Source organism: Thermobia domestica, chromosome 2, assembly GCF_964235325.1.
Source record: "Thermobia domestica chromosome 2, izTheDome1.hap1.1, whole genome shotgun sequence".
Lineage (NCBI taxonomy): Eukaryota > Metazoa > Arthropoda > Insecta > Zygentoma > Lepismatidae > Thermobia > Thermobia domestica.
In genome coordinates, this window is record NC_137455.1 from 361,646,847 (window position 1) to 361,667,500 (window position 20,654).

General features: G+C 39.0%; 1 protein-coding gene across 1 annotated transcript in view; it reads right to left on the minus strand.

Annotated features, from left to right (window-relative positions):
* The window catches only part of CCHa1 (neuropeptide CCHamide 1), a 505,592-nt gene that overhangs the window by 244,509 nt on the left and 240,429 nt on the right, over nt 1-20,654 (minus strand). Inside the window, exon 2 of the mRNA XM_081750405.1 lies at nt 8,731-8,766. Coding sequence (XP_081606531.1) covers nt 8,731-8,766 — 36 coding nt within the window. The remainder of the gene's footprint in view (nt 1-8,730; nt 8,767-20,654) is intronic.

The window sequence follows — 20,654 nt, forward strand, 5'->3', positions numbered from 1 at the left end:
TGACATGAAATTTGCCATACACATGTCTTTGTCGATTATACACATACCAACATTATTAGAAATACCAGGCGAGTTCGTTATCAAATTATATTCCTACAACAACATATTTATAGGCATGCGACAATAATTTTGGACATAAGTGTACATTTGTACATTTCCTCAATAAAGTTATATTTGCTTAACAGGGATGTGATTGGTGTAGCATGAAAATTTTTTGTTACACTTGATCTATAGACCTACTCTTTCTTTTATAAAAATAATCTAGTTCCATCATTTTTTTCTGAAAATACAGATGGAAATATTTTACGGTAACGTATTGCCTTTCCGGGTGTAGAATAATACTCGTTCAATACTACATAGACGTAGTGACCTGTAATATTGTATACCCTCAAAGCTTGCCCTATTCTCAACAAACGTTTCTGGGTGCATGTCTGGCACAGGAGCGTCATTTCAGATTTTGCTTGGGGGGGGGGCAAGACCCCTTCATATAAACAAAATTTCGCATTTTTCACAAACTTTCTGCTGTTATGTTGATAAAATCTATATAGATCTCAAACTCAGGGGGGCAATTGCCCCTCCCTATCCCCCTTAAATGACGCCCCTGGTCTGGCAACTAATAAATGGCTATCTAGTGTCTCAATAACAATAAAATAACAAAAGAGGATAAATTAACTTTAATTACATAAATGTGAAGGGAAACCAGAGTTGTCATAAATATATCTACTTTATTCTCACTAATAGAGATCGCATTCTTTCAACCCGCCCTGAATATTCCCAAGAAGATTAACACCCTCGTCTCAGATAACATTATGTGTCTTTATGTTATGTGAACAGCACTTCATTGCTACCATCACCCCTTCTCTCATCGCGTTCTTATGTATTAAATTCAATAAATAAATCAATAAATAATTCCAGATACCCTCTACTGACTGGCCCAAGAGAAGGCATTACCTTCTTTGATCCGCCCATCTATTAATGGGAATAAAACTGCACCTTAAAGAATAAATAAATGTATTACAAAAAGTGAATATGAATAATAAACATGTTTAAATTACTATATTTGAGAACCAAATAGTAATCTAGTGTAGTACTTTGTATAAGTAATGAACGTAAAGGGCTGATTTGAATGCCTTACTGCTATACGCGTATGTATATATGTCAACGACAATGTTCTTTATGTATTGTAAATAAACAATTAAAAACATTCAATACATGATCTAAGTATAGCCAAATTGGAATAACAAAATATAGTAACCAGGCGAAAATTGTTTCGGGTGAAAATAGCAATTCTTTCAGTTGTCAAATTGGTGGAAAGCACATTGATGTATCATCACACCCAAACATATATAAAGTGTCCTTAAAAGATGGTATAGTAAAGTGTAGAAAGGAACGATTATTTCTCTTACTTTGTCATAAGTTTGAGGGCATGTAGTAGTGTTAGAGACCTACTAGCCGGCCACTACACAAACAATTGAAGGATAATTAGAAAATTATATTAAATAGAAGAAATCATAGCGATAATAACAGTGAATGACATAGTTGACATAGAGAAGGGCATAGTTGATCCCTGAGGTTGTGAAATGCATACATTTTAGCGCATTCTGTACTGATGTACTAATTTATTTTAGAAAAACCTGAAACTCTTGTGTCGGTGAAGAATCTTACCATCCTCATAAGCAAAATCTGAAAATATACTGGTGGATTTTGAGATGTTATGGAGGAATAACTGGAAGCTAATGGATATTATATGTTCTTACGTAACCTTTGATAACATAAGTTAGAATTTAATCAGGTTCAGGTTCAATTTTTGGTTTAAATCGCTAAATAACATTAGTATTAGTAAAACCAAAACCATTAAAGCCTTACTAGTAGTGAAATTCTATTTGTACAGAGACTGACAAAAATGTAATACTTGTTTCCTAAATTCATATCAGAGAGTAGATGTTACCATAGTGAAAGTAAGCCATAATCCGGTCCACAGAAATTGTCTGATTTTACAGGCAGCAACTTACGTAGCTGCGAAATTCGGAGTATACAGATTGGATCGGGAATTGCAGCCGGGTATGCATCTTATTATGTTGGTGAGCTAATCACTATGTAGCCAATTCGATCTGCGACCAGCAACACGTTTTCACTCATAAGGTGTCGTGTTCAACAACTCACATCAATTGAACTATGCCATACGTTCTTTTGTTATGAAAATATAATGTCTATAACAGAGGATATGGTATAAGGGCATGCTCATTTCTCATATTACATCTAGTCTAATTAATCTAATATCATATTACATCTAATCTAAGTAACAAACTAATAACCTCTATGGCCTCTTGAACCTGGAGGTTCAATGCCGCGTTCACAAAAGCTCTCCTCTGACTTCTATCCTTAGCCAACTTGATCCAGTATTTACTTTGTATTCCTATTTCTGCGAGATCAATCTTAATATTGTCCTCCCATCTGCGCCTGTGTCTTTTCCCGATTGTATTTCCAGATAAAATTTTGAAAGCATTCCTAATTTCTTCCATCCTGGCTACATGACTTGCCCACCTTAGCCTCCTAGATTTGATGACCCTAACAATGTTTAGTACACCGTATAAATTATGTAGTTTCTCGTTATGAAGTTTCGCCATTGTCCATTCCCGTTCCTCTTGTGTTCAAATATTCGTCTCAAGATCTTGTTCCCAAATGCTTTCAGTCTACGTTCTTCCCTCAGAGTAAGCGACCATGTTTCCCAACCATACAGAACTAAAGACATGAATATTGTTTTATATATTTTAAGCTCCAAATTCCTCGACAGAATTTGCGACGACAAGAGATTTTGAACTGAATAGCAACACGAATTCCCTGCTTTTAGTCGACATTTAATTTCTTCGTGAATAAGGTTTTCATCTGTTAATATTGATCCTAGATATTTGAAGTTATTCACATTATCAAAAGCGTTGTTTGATATTTTAACGCATCCATAATTTGATGTATTACGATCTCAACGAACTTCCATGTATTTAATTTTCTCTGCATTTACTTCTAAACCCATGTCCCTGCAAGCGTTTGATAAGACCTTTGCATTTCTTTCTTTTTTGTTCTAGCATCCTCTATTAAATTTACATCATCAGCATAGGCCATAACCTGGTGAATACAATTCAACTCTAGGCCCTGGTTGCTATCTTTGATTTTCTTTAAGGGGCGCGGTGGCTCAGTAGTAGAGCGTTCACTTCGTTGCTTTGGGTCCCTGGTTCGATGTGCACTTTGTGGTGGATAAACACCGTGCTCGAGGGTTTTCTCGGGGTTCTCCCGTTTCCTCTCAATTTCTTCATTCCACCATTTCTATCATCTTTCATCTTTACCGTCTCCTTTAGCCTAACCAGCATACTGTGGGACGTAAAGCTTAAAGACTTCATTTTTCATTTTTTGACTTTCTTTATAGCGTACTCCAGGACAAAGTTGAATAATAATGGCAACACGTCACCTTATTTCAGGCCATTCCTGACGTGAAAGCTACTGGACAAAAATTCTCCTACACGGACTTTACTTTGAGATTTATTTAAACATAACTTAATTAAATCTAATTAGCTTTTTCGGTATTCCAAATTCTGTAAGAACGTTGTACAATGTTTCTCTCCTAAGTGAGTCGTAAGCCGTTCTAAAATCAATAATGGTTGATATACCAAGTTATTATCTTCTATCTTCTTTTCGAGTATATGTCGAATGATAAATGTTTGGTCGATAGTTGATCGATTTCGTCTAAGTAAAGACTGTTCATAAATATATTGTGTACATTGTATTGTTCAAACTACGCATCTGTGCAGTTCATGTGGTCTGGGTGTTAGAGCGCTAACTTGAAGAATAAATCTACGTTGCTGGTTAGCGTACACGTTGGGTAGTGTAATAATTTATGTGGTGGCACGATGGCTCAATAGCAGAGCATTTACCTCTTGGGGATAAGGTTTCTGGTTAGATCCTCACTTTATTTTAAACTCTTTGCACTTAATTGAACTATTGCCAATTTAGGATATCGTGCAGGAGCGGATCCAGGACCGACTTCTGGGGGGGGGGAGGGCGGTGGGTTGTCATACTGTTACTTAGAGCTACTTTTAACAGCTTCAAACTCTGGAATGGTTTTTTTTATATGTATAATATAAGAAAGTTTCCTCTTCTGGGAGGGAGGGGGGGGGCAATGGCCCCGATCGCCTCCTGGATCCGCCACTGATATCATGTATTGAATTTAGACTATATCCTTTATGGACATTACGAAAAAGTGAAGAAATACGACTGGAAGCCTTCGAAATGTGGATGTGGAGAAGAATGGATAGAATTAGCTGGGTCGAGCGGCAAACGAATGAGAGGGTGTTAGAAATAGTGGAGGAAAAAAGAATAATTTTAGGTATTATTAAGAAGAGAAAGAGAAGCTGGTTAGAACATTGGCTAAGAAGGAACTGTATCATAAGGGACGTTTTAGAGGGTATGGTGGCAGGAAAGAGAGGAAAAGGTCGAAGGAATCTACAATTAATGGACAATATTAAAACGGAGAAATCGTACGTGAAGATGAAAAGGTTAACGAATGACCGTGAGTATGGAAGCCTCTCATTTACGGTAAGTGACCTGCCAGTAATGGCAGAATATCTATTATGATGACGATCCTTCAATTTGTGTAGGCCTACTTACAGTTACGTAGCTGTATTTTGATATGCAATTAAATTAATCAGCTAAACAAATTAAAATGTTCTAGTAAATAATACCTTTATCAACTCTTAATATTGCTAAATAGAGTTCTTCAAGTAATAACTACGCAATACGAATTGTTATTCTACAAGTTGCAAATCGCAAACATCCATTACTTTTTTTCTCTTTTTTGTTAGACTTAAGTAATAACTTTTAATAATTTAAGTTTTTTTATTACACACAGTATAATGAAGTTAGCAGCCATCTGATTTGATCCAATATTAAATAGTTTTAAATATTCAACGTAAAATATGTACATACACGACAGCTGTGACATAAATTTAATTAGATTCAACTTATCATCTTTATTTCCTTTAAAAAAAAAACCTAAGCACATGCAAGAAATTCGACGTAAAAGCAGTAGTTGCAACACTGTTGCTGTAGCGACATGTTTTCCTCTACACTCTCAGCGAATAAAGTAAAGGAAGGGAGAAACAACATTTGGTTTGTGTGGGCTATAAAAAAGGTGAAGACCGTAAACAAAGAGCACTTGGAGTGTAAAATTACCTCAGGGAACAAAGAACACGGAAGACTAGTTTCATGTTAGACGAAACTTTGTCAACTTGATGTCATGAGTTACAATCTAACGTTAACAAGTATTTTTGAAACCAGATTTTGTATAAATTAACTTAAGATGGATCTCCACCCGGAAGTCAGTACATATTTTAGCTCATAGCATTAACTACTGCGTAATGAAACGTTATATATTATAAATATTGTACTATAAAGTAAAGTTATGTTTCAGCTACAACATAGATTCATTTGGTTGTGTCTTCTGATATCGAAAAAGGTAACAAATAAAATAAAATATTTGATACGTTTTACAATAAGCACACAAGATGGGACCTGCTGTTAGATCTTACTAGAAGTGTTCAATTTTATGAAATGTTTATTTGAATTGTAAAGTACTTTAAATAAAGTGACGATCTTATTAGAAAATAGATAAATTATTTCACCGTTTTTCGTGTTATGTTTCACTTTTTATTTAAATATTAATTTACATTTAAGGAAATAGATTTTGAGAAGAAACTTGCGCAGAACGCCATAATGCGTTCTTGTCAAATTTGTATCTTTAGTTCCTGGATTCTGCCGGTGCAGTTCGAGAAGCGGAACTTAGCTGTAAATTGCAGTAAGGGTCGAAAATTAATTTCTCCAGTAGGTATCCAATCAGAATTCCATGATTATTTCCTTTATTATCTGACACCAGTAAACACTCGACACTACCTGGCAACGCCGCACTATTCAAGCAGCATTTAGCATAGCACTGAGAACAGCTAGTGATCTACCTTAAAAAGGTTCTTCTGTACATTCCATAAGATTTTTGTTGAATTCTAGTGACTTAGCAACCTAAGAAAAGTAAAGAAGGAACATCAAAAATATAGATAATCTTTCATCTTTCAGTTAAATGCCCCACGATTATGCACTTTACGGTAAGGGAGACGGATGATAAGGGCAAGTAAATGATGATGGAAAAATCGGTAGAATGAGAATGTGGGAGGAAACGGGAGTATCACGTGAAAAATCGATGGATACGATGTGGTCTGCCACAAACTTACTTGAGCGGGGATCGAACTAAGGACCCTACGCAACGAGATATTTACAAACTCCTAATAACAAAAGGCAAACGTAAGCTCCCTCGAGGTTAAGTAATTAATCTACGCGCCTTTGGCTTGGGAAACCCGGGTTCGATTCCCAGCGGGAGCTCATGTGGTTCGTATTCCACGTTAACCGGTAGGCCCACATCTCATATACCCTCGTTGCTGAAAGAGACGCTCAACTAAAAACCAATCAATCAAAAGGAAAATGTTTCAGTCTGTACCTTACGCTCATTCGTGATAGTATACTGTTATGCTGATAGGTGTCACCACCTGCCCTGCTTAAGTCAAATAGATGTCGCTAATGTGCAGGCAATTTGCGTAATTTGAAACTATTCTGACTGGCAACACTGCTACTATCAGAAATGAGTTACCAGCTCTACAGCGGATGCTGGGAGTGTCCCCTGTTTTGATTCAAACACTGGTTCACACGTTTCGTCAGGTTGGCAGCAACTTTATGAAGATTAGAAGTGTTGTTCTCAATGGCACTGCGAATGTTCGTTTCCAGGTCTTGAATAGTTCGAGAATTTTTATTGTATACCTCTTGCTTTAAATAGCCCCATAGAAATTAATAACAGTATTGCCGGGTGCATGTAAGTAAAAATTTTATCATGATAATTTCAAAGTTTGTTTTTCATTGTTTTCAGGAATTGCATAATGTAGACAGATCCTTAACATACCTTTTGATGCACTGAAACATCAGCAGGGTTGCCAATTCAGAGTGTTAATTTATGAAAAATACGATTTCCCTAGTTCCCCTTTACAGAGGCTTCATCCGATTAGTTATCTGTGGAAATGAAAAATACTTTTTTCTGCTCCATAGTTTCCAAGCTACTTCAACTAAACAAACTGAAAATTAACGACATAATATTCATACGTATGAGTTATGAGTCAATTTACATGTTTTGCAAAAAAAATTGATTTACACCTTCGGTTACATCTGACAACACTGTGTGGTTCCTAGTGTACTTCAATCGTTTCTTCCTAGTTTAAAAATATATGCATGAACAAGGCTTCATTTTGGTATAACCATTATTTGTGTATCACTTAAGGTTCAAAGGTTCTACTATCCCAAGCTCCGAGTTACATTGTATATTGGACACCCTGTATTTTGTTCGAACGCAGTTTACTTACAAGAGAAAGTGTTACAGAGAGTGGTGATCTCGGGAGATTTCTTCCTGAAGAGCTATCACTACAGATGTGTGTGTGGGAGGGGGGCGCACTGTGGCTCAGTGGTAGAGAGCTTTACCTCTGGTGCGTGGCGTCCTTGGTTCGATTCCCGGCCAAGTAGTTTATGGGGAACAACATCGTGTCTGTGGGTTTCCTCTGGCACTTCCGTTTACTTCCACATTCTCATTTCACCAATTCTTTCATCATCATTCACTTGCCTTAATCATTGTCTCCTTTAGGATACAATGGTCTCCTTTAGGATACAATGGTCTCTTTTAGGATACAATGGTCTCTTTTAGGATACAATGGTCTCCTTTAGGATACAATGGTCTCCTTTAGGATACAATGGTCTCCTTTAGGATACAATGGTCTCTTTTAGGATACAATGGTCTCCTTTAGGATACAATGGTCTCTTTTAGGATACAATGGTTTCCTTTAGGATACAATGGTCTCCTTTAGGATACAATGGTCTCTTTTAGGATACAATGCTCTCCTTTAGGATACAATGGTCTCTTTTAGGATACAATGATCTCCTTTAGGATACAATGGTCTCCTTTAGGATACAATGGTCTCCTTTAGGATACAATGGTCTCCTTTAGGATACAATGGTCTCTTTTAGGATACAATGATCTCCTTTAGCATAATCATGGGATGTTAAATTGAAACATTTCATTACAGGTGGGAGTAAAAATAGTACTGTAATAACACTGATAACTTCCGTTAAGCACGATCGGGGATTTCCCCGGAGAAAATTTTGTAGTTGTTGAACTTTGCCTGGGCAACCACCGGGATTCATCTCTGGTTGCAGAACATAGCAATATCCTACTTCTTTCCCCCTCTTCCTAACAACTAAAACACGGCATGTTTAGTAGGAGAATATTCTATCTTTCAGACTCCTCTTCCTCTTCCTACTACTACTAGCTTCCTTGGATCACAACTGCTATGGCTAGCAAGACGTCCTATACTTATGTGATGTGTAGCCAGCAGATTAGCTCCCGTGCATTCTTTTTTCTTTTAGATTTCTAGACCGAAACTTGCTATATCTTATCTTAAATAGCTCCCCGATTACTTCACTACGTTGTATCAACAATACTATGCTTCTACTAAAACCAAAACCAGAAACATTCTTACTAAAACCACGCAAAATAATTATAGAACTTCATGCAGATACCATTACTAAAAGAGTAGAATCCCTTTGTTTCTTTTAAGTTAAAATGTATAAGAATTAACTAATTAAATTGATACTTACCTCCCCAACAGGAATGGCCGTAACTTAAACATGATCCTGTAAGAAAGAAGAAAAATATATTAATTTCACGCATGAGCCACCGCTAATAAATTATATAAAAAATACCCATACATTTTACCTCCTGCAACTAGTAATATTAGAACATTTTATCATAATATTGCTGCCATATTAAATTCAAAATATGTTCCACAACCCAGTAGATAGTTCACTTCTTTGTAAAAAAAAAATAAATAAAAAAAAAGTCGTTAGCTCTTGTCAGAATGACCCTATAAAGAAAGTTTTTTGTGAATCACTCTTGCTTCGGTATCTTGTCGCTAGAATATGCATTTTCCGACTTAAAATGCTGAAGTAGCTCCTTGCAAATATTATAATTTTGTATTCTTCAGTATAAGTGACATATTCTTGATGTGGGAGCTATTTCATCTTGTGGGGGAGTTCTTGACGTTTGTGTTTTATGTGTGGATGGTCACGCGCTTGGTTTGAAACTCAACTAATAATTTAGATTAGTGAAACGTCAAACTTCTTCAAATGTTGGCTCTAAACCTAATGAGATAAAACAAGATGGGTTAACATTATAAAGTACCCAAAATCATTTCATAAATTCATTTTGGAAACTGGGTAAGAAGTAAGTCGCAAATTACTTAGTTGTTTAAGAAAATAAAACAGGAAACTGAGATATCACACCACAGGAATACCGGTATGGAGTATTCCTGCAAGAAAATAAATCGTAAGATATTTCATAACAAACTCTTAGATAAGTGCTAGGCTGCAACTAGATGGATCTAGGTAGTTCATAGATTCCGCAAATGAAGTATCTTCGAGAAGACCAAACGTTAGCTCAAGGAATGTGAAGTTAGTGTTATGGGATATGAAGTAAGGACAAGCTAGGACATCTTTATTTCATGTGGAAATTCAACCAGCCATCAATGGAAGCCAAGCAGCCTTCAAGAGTTCACTGCCTGATGTTATTAACATCAATATTCTGTTGTACGACGCTATCTGACTTTACATTGAAAGATTAATTAACTATTGCTTTGCTGTTATTGAGGAAGTCTTTGTACTTGTAATTTGTAATAAACAGTGATAGCGATCTTCAGAACTTTCACCCTTTAACAGTCTCACACGCGACGCTTTTAATTTGCTTTGTTAGATCAATTGCTTCTCTCTATTGGTTCGACCTCATTGGCCCCTCATAGCCAGGCTACTGCAAGACATTGTCCGTTTCGTTCGTTTACCCACGACACGATGTTACAACAAGGAAGTAATGTCAGCAATCTCAGGACCAAGTTTGAGAACTTGGTGTTTAGTCGACGACATGTAGAAACATGGACTTGGTCAATGTCAGTTTTGGGTAATCGACCACGCTCAGGAAACTCCGTGGTGTCACCATCATCTCATTCTGACGTCAAAGGGACAGTCAGGTCAAAAGCAATTGAGAAAGCACGATCTTGGTCTTTTGGATCTGAACCACGACGCGAGACATATCGGAGTCTCCCTGCCTTTGGGACCGGCATTCAATGCCATGGTTGTTTGTCGGACAAGTTTTCAGTATGGAGATCATCAAGACATCCCGACCTGCAAGTCACTGGAACTTCGAGGACAGCGCCTAAAGATCACCTACGAGTAAAATGAGAAGAATGGAACGACTTCAAATTAGGATGAGACTGTTCTAAATTAGTTGCTATTCCTTTGCTCTACCATCTATTCCTTAACGCCCTTATTGCTGCCAATTTTCAATGAAAATGCATTGGTTATTTTCAAATTATTTTAACACTAAATTCATATTCATTATCTTGTCTAATTTTCCTCATGGTTCTAGTCGCCTAAGACTAGTGGTGGAGACGCCCCCATTTAGCATAGTATTGTTATCCCGCACCTCTTAGGTGCCTCTCATTTCAATCCCGACAGTTAAGTGGTGTTGGAACATTAGGAAAGAATCTGTGAGGTTGGTAGGACCAAGAGCGCCGATTTCTCTGTAAATTTGGGGGTGGGTGCATTCAGATGCAGAAGGTATATATATGAGGATTTCAAGACAAATTCCATTCAAATTATGCCAAATATTGTATATTCATAAATAGAATAGGGGGTCCTCATGAGCTTTGGGTAGGCAGGTCCCCCTGGCCCCCCAGGATCAGCACCCTTGGGTAGAACTAGAGATTCAAGGCAGCAGATACAATTAGTGAGTATATTACATTAATCTACAATGTTTACAGACCATATTGGATCAATGATACAGCACTCCCTAGGTTTTAGCTCGGGTAAAGTGGTCTTTGTGGAATACAATCGCAGTGTGAATGTGTTTTCCCAGGGTTTTCCCGTATCCTCCTCATCTTCATTCCACAATTTCATGCATTATGATCAGTATCATCATAATCCCTCTTTTATGTCCACCACTGTATATACACGTAATGCTGAAATAGTGTGTTCAGATGTGAGATTTGTCCTAATTTTAGGTTTTAATTTGAGGTGTTTTGCGAGATGTACAACAACGAAAATCTCATAAATTAAACTGAAAGAGGTTTTAATAGAAGTGTCTACTTGCGAATTGTCTTATGCACTGGGAAAAGCCTTGCACGAAGAGATTTTTCTGAAACATATCTGGTAAATCTTGATGATTATGAATATTCCAATTCCGTGTTTTTGATTGTCGTTCAGCTCAAGTCCCGATAAAATGTTGTTTGGTGGCGGATTATTATCTCAGAGACGAAGTACCTATGATACCTAGTAATCATTTACTAGTCTTGTAGCAATTATACCGAACACTCTCCGTTTAGGTGGTGTCAAACTTAAAACGAATCCTGTTTCACATATAGGTAATCCAGTCTCTTTCTGGTATAATTTAAATTGAAGTCTGGTAAACGAAGAGTATATAACTTATGTTCATGATGACAATGGACATACATTTATTTTTTGAGTACAACTGGATTCTATTTTTAAAATTATCTAGGATTTTATATGTCAGGGTCTTTGCTGAGGTTGGTAATTTAAAAGCTCGTCGACGTGACGTAAATCCACGTACAGAAATAAAACTTTTCCGAGTGCGGATTCCAGACGTTTCAGGATAAATTTTGGAATTTAGGAAGTAAGAAATATGTCTGTGGTAACTTTCCGTAATGAGTTTTAATTGTATAATTAAAGTGCCACCAACGAAGGAAACTTAGTTTCGCATTTTCTAATATTTCCTAAACTTATACCACAAACTAACGTATATTTGACTTGAAATAAAACCTAAGATTAGGACTACCACACTTATTACATTGTGGCCTGGAAGTAGAAAAATTCCATTCCTGAGTACTACGGACTTTTCGGGGGAGAGGTAAGGCGTCTCTTCATTCTTTATTTTCTATTTCTGTTTTAGTTTCCTGGAAAGGACAATTGGCAAAGTTTGAAATGTGTCTAAATAGTAGTTGAGTAAGCAAAGGAAAGATGGTTTTCCTTTGTTTGGTGATATCAAGACTGTGTTGTGTTAAGATTTTATTGAACGATATACGTATTTTCAAATATAGTAAAAAGGGGCACGGTGGCTTAGTGGTAAAGTACTTACCTCTAGAGCGTGGTTCTATCACCGGCCAAGTAAGTTTGTGGAGGATAACATCCCGTCCATGAATTTTCTCGGGGAAGTCCCGTTTTCTCCCACTTTCTCAATCCACCAATTCTTCCATCATCATTCACTCGCCTCGATCATCGTCTCCCTTAGCCTAAATGAATCGTAGGATGTTAAACTTAGATTTCCTTCCCTTTTTTAAAACATAGTAAAGGAGCAGTAGAAGTTTGAGTAGGAAGTAGGTAATTGTACGGCTAGTTAGATTTGAATATAGTGTCTCTTTGAGCACCGAGACTATATGAGGCATGGACCTACAACTTAACGTGAAATCCCAACCACAAGAGATTGCAACGAGAATCGAACCCAGCCATCCGGTATAAAAGGCGCGTGCGCTAACCATACAGCGAATAAAGCTCGGAAGTAATTAGTGAAAATGAAATTAAATCTTTAAGTTTTACGTCCCACGTTTATGCCGGCTAGGCTAAAGGAGACGGTGGGGATGAAATGATGGACTGAAGAAAGTAGGAGGAAACAGGAGATACCCGATAGAACTCATGCACACGGTGTTTGTCCACCACAAAGCTTCCTTGGCGCGAGTTGAGATCGAAACAAGCACCCCATGCACCGTAGGTGAAAGCTCTACCACTGAGCCACTGATGCTCTGTGAGTAATTATTATCTCAATGCAAGTGACTATATGAAGTTGAGAGAATAAGGCCTTCAAGATACTCAGACAAAGCATTTACCTTAGTCTTGTCTTAGTGTAGAATAGAACAGATTGTTCAAGCGTTGGTTTATATCAGTGTCGTTGCCATAGTAATCCTGCTGCTAATACATTTAAATGACAACCTGGAAGAGTTGAATATTTCGGGGAAGAAGTAAAATTACTTTTAAAGTATAAGCTATGGCTGAGTTGCACTATGATATTCTAATTGAACATTTAATGTATATTTAAGCAAAAATCAAAGCTAGTGCGTTGGCAACGGAAGCACAACTATGATCGAGAATTAAAAAAAAAAAAAAAAACATACTGGTTATTGGAAACCAAAGGTTTGTCACGGCAATTAAAACTAGGGATGGCCACAGAGTTCCGGTTCCGGCGGAACTGGTTCTCTGAGATCCGGTTTTCAGAACCGATTCTGGAACCGGTTCCGGACCTGGATCCGAAATCCCGGTTCAAGTACCGAATCTTAGGAACCGGTTCCAGACCTGGATCTGAAAACCCGGTTCCAGACCTTGATCCAAAAGCCCCCAAAGACCCGTAAAGACCCGCTTGTGCCCCAAGAAAAAGAAATTTTCTCCACCAGTGGGTGTTTAGCCAAATGAGTTGGCCAGTTTGCCTGTTTAGCCAATGAGTTTGCCAGTTACCTAGTTCATTTAGCGAAATAAGACAAGCGGCCGCCGCCTAGGCGCCTGTCTGTCGATTCCACCATTTCATCTAGCACACTGTTCACAGCCTGCCAGCAGCTCGGGTTTAGCGTAGGGATGGTCACAAATTTTCGGTTCCAGCGGAACCGGTCCCGCGAGGAACCGGTCCTTGAAGATCCGGTTTTCAGAACCGTTTGCGGAACCGGTTCCAGATCTGGATCTGAAAAACCGGTTCCGGGATCGGATCTTCTAGAACCGGATTCGTTCAGATTCGAAAACCGGTTCCACCAGGAACCGGTTCTGGCCATCCCTAATTAAAACTTCATGTCATGAAAATAAATGTAGCACAACCTTGGAATCAGGCTTAATTATTGAAATAAGTTTTGGCTCTGGGTGTTCATTCCTTTGCTGGCTTCTCAAATGTTCGTAATATGCTTGGCCCACTTGAAGTATGCAAAGACGTAATGAAGGATTGATCTAATGTTTTTTCGTCGTCATGGAAATTTCCTTTGACATAAATTTTTGATTTCAAGACTACAGAATATTTATTCAGAAGGTATACAGTGCAAGGTTAGTAGGCTGTACTGAGATTATTGTGTAGAAATCCTTTACACATTTTCTTGGAATAATTTATTTCATTATAATGTTTGTAGTTCTACAGATATTAGGTTGGGACATAAATAACTTCCGGTTTTTACCATATACAGTGGAACCTGGATAATTCGTACTTCTGTAATTCGAAAACTTCTTTATTTCGAATTTTTCTCTTGGTCCCTAGAATTTTATATACAAACAATGCTTTAAAAAATCATGGCTAATTCGAATTATAATCTGGATAATTCGAAGCTTTTGCCGTGTAAATTTAAAAGGAGGTCAAGTCATCGGGTCGGATTTTCCAAGAAATTGATGAAGATACATACTGTAGCAGGCTTTCCGCCCCGCCCGCAGACTACTCAGCTTGAAGGTCATCAATGTTCATGCATAATACAGTGCTAGTGTATGTACGTACGTATTAGAGTACAATATTTTACTTCATATTGTATTAACCTATGTTTTTTTCTAGTTTTACAATGAGTGTATGGTACTTAAAACACTTATTATTAGCTCCAATAATGGTCTTTATGTTAAAACCTGAAGTTTGATTGTTTATTTCAACCATTTACAAAAACTTTTCTAATTCGAATTTTTGTATAATTCGAATTTTTCTACTGGTCCCTTGAGATTTGAATTATCCAGGTTCCACTGTACTTATTTTGTTTTCATTAAATAACAAAATCATATTAATTTATTCTGTATTTGCTACTGTTATGCGTAATCGTCTCCCATCGTCCTGGCAGTTTATCAATTTCTTCCTTGTAAAATGTAGTTGGTTTGGAGTGGAAGATATTGTCGACAATCTTTCTGACTTGCTCCTTAGAATTGAAAATTTTTCCATTCAAAAATTTTATAATGAACAGAAAAGGTGGTGGTCTGTCGAAACAAGGTCCAGGGAGTAAGGTGGATGTGGTAAAGCAAACCATTCAAGCTTAATACTTTTTTCATGAGTGTGGTGAGAGCGGTTTACGTTTATAGTTGCAGGAGAGCTGCAACTACATTGAGTAACATAGAACATACCTCAGGAAGCTTCTCTTTCTTAACATTTACACCTACAGCATTTCTATCTTCTAGTATTATGGTGGCTGTTAAGTGGTTGCAGTCACTTAACAACCGCCACCTACTACCATAATAATTACGATTTCTCTATATAGTGACGCTTGATTCAACAAATAAATAACTCTTGTGAGCAAGTGATGAAAGAGCTGGAAGAAGGAGTAGAATGACTGGCTGACAAAACGCAAACATGAATCTCAAAGTCTCAATGAAACAAATGAATATGGATGTGGTGATGATGCATACAGTTGAATCGGAGTCATTTGAACAGCAACAAGGGGGTGTAGAGTTGTTTAAAGTGTTTAGAATCTGTTTTAAATCCTTCTATAAAAAAGTACAATGCATTTTTATTTTATTGGAAATGCACTTGGGTAATTAGTAGTTCTTTCGTTTTTATGAATTCTGTAAATAAAAGGAAACACAGACAGTTATTAAGATTTACCTCAGATCTTACAGTACATTTCGTTAAAGTGCTGTTTAATAATATTGATGTAGAAGTTTTGTATAAAATGACTTTTAAGCTTCCATTGCGCAGTAATGTTTTAGTTTAACGTTCCACACTTACCAATGGCGGATCCAGGACGGACTTCTGGGGGGAACGGTAGGTCGTAATACTGCTACTTAGAGCTACTTTGAAGAGCTCTCGGATGGGTTTTATTTATATATAAAATAAGAAAGTTTCGTCTTCTGCGGGGAAGGCAATTGCCCCGATCGACCCCCTGGATCCGCCCCTGACACTTACGCACCAACGCTAAGAGACACGGTGATGGTGAGATCGATGATAATGCTGAGAGACAAAATGAGATAAAACTGGAGAATCCCGAGAAGAACACACGCACACTGTGTCTGTCGAACACAAAGTCCACTTGGCAGGAGCTGGAGTTGAACCAAGTACGTCACGTACCAGAGTTGGGTACTTTACCAGCGAGTCATCGCACGACAATGTTTGTTTATTATGCTTGAAAGTGAATTGTGACTGAACGAACGTAAACTTGAAAACATCATGAAAACACAAGAACAAAAAACATATCAATAAGCATGAAAAAACAGGAAACATTTTTCTGTCTGTATTTTCTAAATATTGAAATAACAGTCGGGAATATGGAGAGCGCTCGCGTAGGCGCATAGGCTTTTGATGTTACCTCTGCCTTTACAGATTATCAATGAGAGACTGTTTTTCTATACATTCCATATGAACAACACACACCATAACATTTCTTTATATTGATATAACAGCAATACATTCAGGAGATCGACAAATATAGAACAAACTGTTTCAAAAGCAAACTTAAGCCACGAATGTATCTATTTTCTGCAAAATAGTTGATATTCCATCTTGGAACGTTTGGTTAGGATAAAGGATGGATCATATGAATAGATAACATTATAAGCATATACAAAACATGCAGCTCCCAACGCAATCCTCAAATACTTTTTTTAAAGGTTTAGTACTACCCTCATTCGCACTTCTTTCTCAGATTTTGCGGAAAGAGGGACAAAAATATCCCAGATAGCCTCGCAGTTAGGTAATTTAGTATCAATAAAGCAGCAGCTAGTGACAACATTGTCATTCAAAAGGGATGGTAGCCGACGAGAATTAAACACCAAGTTTCATTATTTGACCAGTTCTCCAGACTTTTAAATGAAATTATTCTAGACTAGCTGAAATACCTGTTGTTTCTCACGCAAAAGTTTGAGTAAAGTATTAGAACCATTTCTTCCTTACGAAACACATGAGGGATGACTTTGGAGTTAAACGGCATAGAGAACATTACTATTCATCTCTGTGACCACGAAAACTATAGATTATGCAGTAATATCGTTATATTGTTTCCGATTTTTTTAACCTTACAACTACTACCACTTTCACCCTTTCAAACGTGGTGGCGCGATGGCTCAGTGGTAGAGCGTTCACCTCCGGTGCCTGGTGTCCCTGGTTCCATTCCAGCTCGCGCCGTGTAGACTTTGTGGTGGACAAACACCGTGCTCGTGGGTTTCCTCGGGGTTCTCCCGTTTCCTCCCACTTTCTTCATTCCACTATTTCTCTCATCGTCACCGTCTTCTTTAGCCTAATCGGCATAACCGTGGGATCGGCATAATTGGCATAACTTAAAGATTCATTTCATTCTTTCAAACGTGGATGAATCTGGACTAAAACAACATCGGATGAGTCACTATTCATATCAGTGACTCAGAATACTAGAGACTGGACACTAATGTCTGTCGTTTTCGATTATTTTTACATGTCACCTCCTCTAACCCCTTCTTACCTCTTGCCGAAAAGGTGGAAAAACTCTAATTTAGACCAGAGTATACCAATGGATAAGAGGGCATCAAAATCGGATATACGAGGACTCAGCGACTAAACACTGTTATATTCATTTTCATTTAAACAAGCTGAAATGCCCGCTCATTGTGCAAAGAAACTGAGTTTTACGAGAGAAGATCAAAAACTAAGGTTATAAGGCCGTTGTGTCTGGAGTTTCGTCTGTTATAGAAGAATGAGGAGTGTGCGATAATTTTAATACCTGGAGTTGTCAACTCTGCAAAGTTTCCGCTACCCGCCACTTACGGCCCTTGTTGCACGTAAATACAAATGGCGACTCGTTTGGAAAACTGGTCTCGCGAAGAAGTCTGCTCAGTTATTGGATTATTGTCGGCAAAACCGTTGTTGAAATTCAGCGGTAGTTGGTAAAGATTTACGGAGAGACTATGATGTCTCGTCAGAATGTCGCAGGAGAGACTATGATGTCTCGTCAGAATGTCGCAGGAGAGACTATGACGTCTCGTCAGAATGTCGCAGCAGAGACTATGATGTCTCGTCAGAATGTATCAGGAGAGTCTATGATGCCTCGTCAGAATGTCGCAGGAGAGACTATGATGTCTCGTCAGAATGTCGCAGGAGAGTCTATGATGCCTCGTCAGAATGTCGCAGGAGAGACAATGATGTCTCATCAGAATGTCTCAGGAGAGACTATGATGTCTCGTCAGAATGTCGCAGCAGAGACTATGATGTCTCGTCAGAATGTATCAGGAGAGACTATGATGTCTCATCAAAATGTCGCAGGAGAGACTATGATGTCTCGTCAGAATGTCGCAGGAGAGACTATGATGTCTCGTCAGAATATCGCAGGAGAGACTATGATGTCTCGTCAGAATGTTTCAGGAGAGACTATGATGTCTCGTCAGAATGTCGCAGGAGAGACTCTGATGTCTCATCAGAATGTCGCCGGAGAGACTATGATGTCTCATCAGAATGTCGCAGGAGAGACTATGATGTCTCGTCAGAATATCGCAGGAGAGACTATGATGTCTCGTCAGAATGTCTCAGGAGAGACTATGATGTCTCGTTAGAATGTCGCAGGAGAGACTCTGATGTCTCATCAGAATGTCGCAGGAGAGACTCTGATGTCTCATCAGAATGTCGCAGGAGAGACTATGATGTCTCATCAGAATGTCGCAGGAGAGACTATGATGTCTCATCAGAATGTCGCAGGAGAGACTATGATGCCTCGTCAGAATATCGCAGGAGAGACTATGATGTCTCATCAGAATGTCTCAGGAGAGACTATGAGGCGCATCAGAATGTCGCAGGAGAGACTATGATGTCTCGTCAGAATGTCGCAGGAGAGTCTATGATGTCTCGTCAGAATGTCGCAGGAGAGACTATGATGTCTCGTCAGAATGTCGCAGGAGAGACTATGATGTCTCGTCAGAATGTCGCTGGAGAGACTATGATGTCTCGTCAGAATGTCGCAGGAGAGACTATGATGTCTCGTCAGAATGTCGCAGGAGAGACTATGATGTCTCGTCAGAATGTCGCAGGAGAGACTATGATGTCTCGTCAGAATGTCGCAGGAGAGTCTATGATGTCTCGTCAGAATGTCGCAGGAGAGACTATGATGTCTCGTCAGAATGTCGCAGGAGAGACTATGATGTCTCGTCAGAATGTCGCAGGAGAGACTATGATGTCTCGTCAGAATGTCGCAGGAGAGTCTATGATGCCTCGTCAGAATGTCGCAGGAGAGACTATGATGTCTCGTCAGAATGTCGCAGGAGAGTCTATGATGCCTCGTCAGAATGTCGCAGGAGAGACTATGATGTCTCGTTAGAATGTCGCAGGAGAGTCTATGATGCCTCGTCAGAATGTCGCAGGAGAGACTATGATGTCTCGTCAGAATGTCGCAGGAGAGTCTATGATGTCTCGTCAGAATGTCGCAGGAGAGACTATGATGTCTCGTCAGAATGTCGCAGGAGAGACTATGATGTCTCGTCAGAATGTCGCTGGAGAGACTATGATGTCTCGTCAGAATGTCGCAGGAGAGACTATGATGTCTCGTCAGAATGTCGCAGGAGAGACTATGATGTCTGGTCAGAATGTCGCAGGAGAGACTATGATGTCTCGTCAGAATAACGCAGGAGAGTCTATGATGCCTCGTCAGAATGTCGCAGGAGAGACTATGATGTCTCGTCAGAATGTCGCAGGAGAGTCTATGATGCCTCGTCAGAATGTCGCAGGAGAGACTATGATGTCTCGTCAGAATGTCGCAGGAGAGTCTATGATGCCTCGTCAGAATGTCGCAGGAGAGACTATGATGTCTCATCAGATTGTCGCAGGAGAGACTATGATGTCTCGTCAGAATGTCGCAGGAGAGTCTATGATGCCTCGTCAGAATGTCGCAGGAGAGTCTATGATGCCTCGTCAGAATGTCGCAGGAGAGACTATGATGTCTCGTCAGAATGTCGCAGGAGAGTCTATGATGCCTCGTCAGAATGTCGCAGGAGAGACTATGATGTCTCGTCAGAATGTCGCAGGAGAGACTATGATGTCTCGTCAGAATGTCGCAGGAGAGACTATGATGTCTCGTCAGAATGTCGCAGGAGAGTCTATGATGCCTCGTCAGAATGTCGCAGGAGAGTCTATGATGTCTCGTCAGAATGTCGCAGGAGAGACTATGATGCCTCGTCAGAATGTCGCAGGAGAGACTATGATGTCTCGTCAGAATGTCGCAGGAGAGTCTATGATGCCTCGTCAGAATGTCGCAGGAGAGACTATGATGTCTCATCAGAATGTCGCAGGAGAGACTATGATGTCTCGTCAGAATGTCGCAGGAGAGTCTATGATGCCTCGTCAGAATGTCGCAGGAGAGACTATGATGTCTCGTCAGAATGTCGCAGGAGAGTCTATGATGCCTCGTCAGAATGTCGCAGGAGAGACTATGATGTCTCGTCAGAATGTAGCAGGAGAGTCTATGATGTCTCGTCAGAATGTCGCAGGAGAGTCTATGATGCCTCGTCAGAATGTCGCAGGAGAGACCATGATGCCTCGTCAGAATGTCGCAGGAGAGACTATGATGTCTCGT